The 7,313-nt window shown below is 36.4% G+C and overlaps 2 protein-coding genes across 2 annotated transcripts; both read left to right on the forward strand.

Moving 5' to 3' along the window:
- The first annotated feature begins 2,023 nt into the window (after positions 1-2,023).
- LOC110607833 lies at positions 2,024-3,188 on the forward strand. The gene is made up of 2 exons (XM_021746994.2): positions 2,024-2,918; positions 3,037-3,188. The coding sequence occupies exons 1-2, from the start codon at positions 2,024-2,026 to the stop codon at positions 3,186-3,188; spliced, it is 1,047 nt and encodes a 348-aa protein (XP_021602686.2).
- On the forward strand, positions 3,185-7,234 carry LOC122724996. The gene has a single exon (XM_043961391.1). The coding sequence runs from the start codon at positions 3,185-3,187 to the stop codon at positions 7,232-7,234; it is 4,050 nt and encodes a 1,349-aa protein (XP_043817326.1).
- Positions 7,235-7,313: the final 79 nt, after the last annotated feature.

Below are 7,313 nucleotides of genomic sequence, written 5' to 3' on the forward strand. Positions count from 1 at the left end.
CTCAAATTTTTAGATATGAATTAAGGACGAGAAATGAAAAGAAAGGTAAGGAAGAAAAGGAGAATTATATTTTCCAATTAGTTATAAATATCTTAAAATATTTTCCTCCTAATTGATAAGAAATGGAGGAAATAGATATAAAATACTTGACTGTTATTGTTTCTTCTAACAGAGAAATTTAATTTTTTCTCTAAATTATTTAGGATAAATTATATTTTAGTTTCTAAATTTAATATAATTAATATATTAATTTCTTTATTTTTAAAATTATACATTTAAATTTTTAAATTTAAATTTATGTAATAATATTTTTCGTCAATAGCTCAGTCAATTCTTTTAAGTTATTTAAATAAAACTTATAAAAAAATAGTATTTTATTTGGATAGAGAAAAATAGAGAGAGAAGAAAGAAAAAGAAAAAAAATTTCTCAAATTTCTCTTATTTGGATATGAATTAAGGAGCAGAAATGAAAAGAAAGGAGGGAAAAAAAAGAGAATTACACATTTTAATTAGTTACAAATATTTCAAAACATTTTTCTTCAGATAGGTAGGAAACGGAGGAAACAGATACCAAATATTTGAATGCTATTATTTCTTTTAAGATAGAAATTTAATTTTTCCCCTAAATTATTTAAAATAAATTATATTTTAATCTTTAAATATTATAGTAATTAATGGATCAATCTCTCTATTTTAAAAATTAAATATTTAAACTTTTAAATTTTAAATTTATCTAATTCAAAATCTTTCGATTTATAATTCTATCAATTTTTCATTAATAAAATATAAAATGGCAAAAATACCCACTTTTTCTTCTTCTTATTATCTGATCAAGACCAAGCAAGATTTAATATCCTTATTAAATTCTAATAATGAACTTTACTCTCATTTCAAATTGAGATCAGAGTATAAAATAGAAATAGAGAATAAGAACACAAAATAGAGATGGGTAGAAATATGAAACAAAAGGCCTAAAGATTTCAAGCCAAATCAAACATCCTCTCTCAGATCTTTGGCACCTCATCTCCCAACATTCCACAATTGTGAAATTGAAATATTTAGACTCATTCTTATTTACAACAATTTTGCATAATAAAAATGCTTGTAATTTAAGATGGTGGAGAAATTAACCAATAAAAGCAGTAAAGAAGATGAAATTTTAGTTTTTGATTTTCAAGAAGTATTGAATGCGTCCCTTCCAAATTCACCTAAACCATTTCAGCAATACTCATAAGCAAAATTAATTCCAAGTTCCATGCTTCATTTAAACCATGCAAATAATAAAAATCATTAAATAATCAAACAAAATACATTGTAATTCAAATTACACGAACGAAGAAACACTTAACATTATATAGTAGATCTAGATTATCAATTTCAAAATAAATAATCAACAAAATAAGTATATCAAATATATAAATAGACAAAGAGAGTAAAAACATATAAAATTTAGAGGGAAAAACCGACGAGTCCATCTTTGATGACCTAAATACGGTAGAGATTTTTTTTCTCTTTATATAATTAATTATTTGTCTCACATGTAGAGTTTATTCAAACTCTGATATTAATTTTTCTAGAGAATCATTTTAATTGGTTATAATGTAATTTTTGAAGGAATAATATTGTGATTGTTAAAAGGTAATAGAGATTTACCTTTAAAAGTCAGATCACTTGATAAGAGGGATATTACTATTTTAAAATAATTTCTCTCTCTATTTATCGCATTTAAATTTTTAAATAATAGATTTAATCAATTACTTATCTATCCAAAGACCATAAAGTAAATTAAATTTTTTTTCTTTTTCTCTTCTCTTGATTTTTTCTTAATTTTTCTCCAGTTTTCCTACGCAATTAAAGATCAAACGTAAAAATTCTTTTTTTTTTTCTCTTGCTTTGCATAGCAAGTTTTTTCTCTTCTCCCGAGTGTGGTTGATCTTGTTTTCGATTTTTCTAGAGTCTTTCCTTTTTTCACTCGTCTTCTTCTTCTCTTCTATTTTTTTCTGTTTCTTTAAAGTGTGGAGGTATGGAGGATCGTTTGGTGGAAGAAATTTACGGTCGTTTGCACATTCGGGAGGAGGAGGATAGGTTGGATTATGCTGAGGAGTCTGCTACAGGGGACAAATCTTCCTCTGTTCATTTCCAGCGGTATTGTTTGGTGGGGCGTGTTTTGACGGAAAGACCTATAAATTTCAATTCATTTCAACATGTTCTTGCTCTTGCTTGGAAACCTACCAAAGGGGTGCATGTTAAAGAAATGGGAAATAATGTTTTCTTGTTCCAGTTCTTTCATCCTTGGGATATTGACAATGTTTTGAGATATAGTCCATGGAATTACCAGCAAATACCCATTTTGTTACGTGAGTTAAAGCCAGAGGAGAACCCAAGACAGGTGGAGTTAACGAAGTTAGCCATGTGGGTACAAGTCCATGATGTTCCACTGGGTTTTTGGTCTGAGAAGTACGCTCAGGATATTGGAAATTTTATTGGTTCTTTCATTGCAGCTGATCCCAAAAACTTTACACAAGTCTGGCATGAGTATATGCGTATTAGGGTTGATGTGGATGTGCGATTACCATTGAAGCGTAAGCTGCAAGTGAGGAAACCTAAGGGTGCATGGCAATGGGTCCATTTTAAATATGAAAAGCTCAACATTTTTTGTTATTTCTGTGGAATCCTTGGGCATACGGATCGATCATGTTCTAAGTTATTTGATGTGCCTAATTTTCCACGAGATAAATTTGCTTATGGTCCTTGGTTACGAGCCGCGGTTCGACAGCCGCCGGCGATAGGTGCGAAATGGCTTAGGTCTGAAAATGATTTCCTAATGGAGGAGGTTGGTGGTTTACAGGCGAGTCCGGGGGCGGGTCTGACGGCGGAGAAGGATAGGGATATGCAGGATGTGGATAAGGATCCGAAAGGCAAGTCTGTTGATGCGAGACACTTTCAAAATTCAAAAAATTGTTGAGTCTGATCCTTTTGCTAGTAGTAGCGTGCACGGGCAAGAGTTGTTTTCCCACTTTGAAAATCTTGATCCAGATCAATTAATGGTTACAGAACAAAAACGTAGGAGAATGAATGAGTTGGAAGCGGATATAATGGATGAGGAGGTTATTTCGGAGACTTTGGAAGCAGATCCAAAAAACGTAGATGGAGCGGGCTCTGGTTTTCAGGCCCGCCTGGCCCAATGAGTACTATAAGCTGGAATTGTCGCGGGCTTGGGAACCCAAGAGCAATTCGGGCCCTAAAGGACATCGTGTCCGATAAGAAACCCAGTTTTGTTTTTCTTATTGAAACAAAAATAAAACAAAGTAGTGTTTTAAAGGTTAGAAAGCAGTTGGGCTTTAAGGGATCTTTTGTTGTTGATCCAGTTGGAATAGGAGGTGGCCTGGCGTTGTTCTGGAAAGATGTTGGGATGGCCAAACTAATTAGCTATTCACAACATCACATAGATGTAGAAGTGTGTATTGAGGGTATGGCGTCTTGGAGATTAACTGGCTTCTATGGCTTCCCAAATAGAGCTCAACGCAGTCAGGGATGGGATTTATTGCGTTCTCTTCGATCCAAATCTATCTTACCTTGGTGCGTGCTGGGAGATTTCAATGATATTTTGTATCATTCTGAAAAACGAGGCAGAAGGGATCATCCACGTTGGTTACTTGAGGGGTTTCGTCAAGCGCTTGATGATTGCGGTTTGCATGATCTTGGCTTCCTTGGTAGCCGCTTTACTTGGGAAAACAGGAGAGAGTTGGAGTTTGTTCAGGAGAGATTGGATCGGGCAGTGTCAACTTCTCACTGGCAATCTATTTTTAATATGGCCAGGCTCTTTGTGTTAGATAATCCGGCCTCAGATCACCTGCCGTTGTTCTTGACGCTAGGGGTGCGGCTTCATAAATTTGGGCATAAACGGTTTCGTTTTGAAAACTCATGGTCCCTGGAATCTGAGTGTCGCCGGATTGTGTATGAGGGGTGGAATTTTAATATGTCATCTTTGCCCTCCAGAATTGATTCTTGTGCAAAATATCTTGGTCAGTGGGCTGGTAATCGTCATCAGGAGTTTCGAGAACATCTTCAATTGATTAAGAAGAGATTATCTTGGTTTCGAAGGCAGGTTAGTTTTGATTTTGCTCATTTACGTCGATTAGAGGATCAATATCATAAAATGCTTCTTCAAAATGAATTATATTGGAAGCAGAGGGCGAAACAACATTGGTTAGGGGAAGGTGATGCTAATACAAAGTTCTTTCATGTTTCTGCGTCTAATCGGAACAGAAAGAATTTTATTACTAGATTACGAAACAATGAGGGAGTTTGGGTGGATTGGGATTCTGGTTTGCAGTCTGTAATTGTTGAGTTTTATAAGCAGCTTTTTACGTCTACGCCTGGTGATATGGGGCCAATTCTTTCACATGTACAGCAGAAGGTTACTGATCAGCAGAATCAAATGTTAATTGCTCCATTTTCAGCTGAGGAGGTTCGGGTGGCCTTGTTCTCAATGCATCCAGATAAATCTCCTGGACCTGATGGTTTGAACCCAGGATTTTTTCAAAAATATTGGGATATAGTTGGGTCTGATGTCACTACTGCTTGTCTTAATTGTTTGAATGGAGATGGTTTGATGCCTGGTTGTAATAGAACTAATATCATTTTAATTCCTAAAAAGTCTGTTCCTGAAAGGGTGGCAGATTTGAGACCGATTTCTCTTAGTAATGTGGTTGATCGTATTGTGTGCAAGGCTATGGCTAACAGATTGAAGCTTGTTCTTCCACAAGTCATCTCTGAAGCTCAGAGCGCTTTTATTCCGCATCGTCTCATCACTGATAATATTATTGTGGCATATGAGCTTTTCCATTCTTTAAAGCAAAAGAAGCAAGGCAAGCGGGGGGTGTTGGCATTAAAGACTGACATGAGCAAGGCTTATGATCGTATAGAATGGAATTATTTGAAGCTTATTATGTTAAAATTGGGTTTTGATGAGTCCTGGGTCTCTCGCATCATGAAAATTGTTACTTCCGTTTCTTATTTTTTTATGAGAGGCAGTGATGACTATGGCCCGTTAATTCCAGAAAGAGGTTTGCGTCAAGGTGATCCTCTCTCCCCTTACCTCTTTATAATTTGTGCTGAAGGATTATCAGCGGTTTTGTCTAAATTCCAGGCTCAGGGTCGATTGCATGGTGCTACTGTTACAAAGAGAGCCATTCCGGTTTCTCATTTATTTTTTGCAGATGACTCCCTCTTCTTTACTAGAGCTTCGGATGAGGAAGCGCATCAGTTGAAGTATTGCTTGTCTCTTTATGAACAAGCATCTGGGCAGAGGATAAATTATGATAAGTCAGCAGTGATGTTTACTCCTAATACGGATTATGTTCTTCGTGCAAGTATTTGTCAATGTTTGGGAGTACAGGAGGTGGAAAATCACGGTAATTATCTTGGCATGCCTTCGGTCATTGGCAGAGATAAGAAATTAATTTTTAATTATGTGGTGGACAAAGTGGCGAAGCGTATCCAAGGATGGAAGACGAAATTTCTTTCTAAGGCTGGGAAAGATATTCTTTTGCGTACTGTTGCGCAGTCAGTTCCCAATTATATTATGTCATTGTTTTTGTTACCGGTGGATACTTGTAAAGATATTGAGACTATAATGAATAGTTTCTTTTGGGGCAATGGAAATAACACTGGTGGTGGTATAAGATGGTTTCGATGGAAACGACTTGCAATTCCAAAGGTCGCTGGTGGTTTAGGGTACCGGGACTTACGACAGTTTAATCTTGCTTTAGTGGCTAAGCAGGGTTGGAGACTTTTGAAGTATCCTAATACTTTGGCTTCTAAAGTGTTAAAGGCGAAGTATTTTCCCCATTCTGATTTTTTCCAAGCTCCTGTGGGTAATGGTCCGAGTCAGATTTGGAGAAGTATTTGTGCTTCTCGCTCTATTTTAACTTATGGCTGCAGGCGACGGATTGGGGATGGGCGTTCCACTCACATTTGGACTGATCCTTGGATTTTAGAAGCAGGTGATCCTTATATTCGGACTGAGGTCGCTGAGAACATGCCTTTTGTTATGGTTTCCGATTTGATTTTGAACAGGACATGGAATGCCGAGTTAATTCGGACTCATTTTCAGCAGCATGATTCTGACAACATTTTGCGTATTCCTTTATCGCTTAGGGAATGCGATGATGATTGGTGCTGGGCTTTAAATCGAAAGGGTGAGTATGTTGTGAAGGAAGGCTATCGTGTGGCAATGGAGGATAATCTTGCTGCTATATCTGATCATAGTTTCCCGTGGCATCTCATCTGGAAAGTTGCTGTTCCAGCTAAGGTAAAGCTTCTCATTTGGCATATTTTACGAAATGCTTTGCCTTGTAAACATAATCTTCGAGTTCGTCATATGGATATTGATGAGTGTTGTCCTGTTTGTGGTGTTGGTCTGGAAACAGACTTTCATGTTCTCTATGGTTGCTCTTTTGCAAGATCTTGTTGGTTGCTGTCAAATTTAGGTTGGGTATCCTTTTCTTCTCTTAACACTATGTTGTCTTATGTTCTTACTTCTTTGCCTATGTCTCAACGTGAAGAGGTTTTTATGTTGATATGGAGCTTGTGGACACACCGTAATGATGTTGTGTGGAATCAGATTTTTCAGCAGCCTATTTACGTGGTTAATAGGGCTAGAGCAGTGTTGGAAGAATGGCAGCTCGCTCGGTTACATTTTCGAGTTTCAGATTCTCGTACAAAACCACTAGCTGCAGCAGTTTGGCAACCTCCTCCCCTTGGACATTATAAATGCAATATTGACATTTCAGTACAGACTAATGGTTCATATGGGTTGGGTATGGTGGTCCGAAATTCATTGGGATACTGTTGTGAAGGTCAACTTATGGTCGTGCCTGGTTTAATGGATCCTCTATTGGGTGAAGTGTTATGTTTTAGGGAGGCATTGAGTTGGTTGAAGTCTAAAAATTATTTTCCGGTTTGTGTGGAGACGGATTGTGAGCTGGTTGTTAACGCTTTGAATTCTCCACACTCTTATTCTTCATATTTTGAGTTGATGATTAATGATTGTAAGGCTCTTCTTCATGAGCTGCAATATGTTTCGTTTGCTTTTATTAGGAGATCAGCGAATCAAGTTGCTCATACAGTTGCAAGGGCGGCTGGTTCTTTGTCTGATTTTGATTGGGGGGTATGCCCTCCTTTATTCTTATACGACGCATTATCCTTTGATATTAATAATATGAGCTAAGCTCTCATTTTGATTCAAAAAAAAAAAAAAAAGATCAAACGTAGGGTAAAAAGAAAAATATAATCCATTCTCCTCTAAC

Source organism: Manihot esculenta, chromosome 11 (assembly GCF_001659605.2).
Source record: "Manihot esculenta cultivar AM560-2 chromosome 11, M.esculenta_v8, whole genome shotgun sequence".
Classification (NCBI taxonomy): Eukaryota; Viridiplantae; Streptophyta; class Magnoliopsida; order Malpighiales; family Euphorbiaceae; genus Manihot; species Manihot esculenta.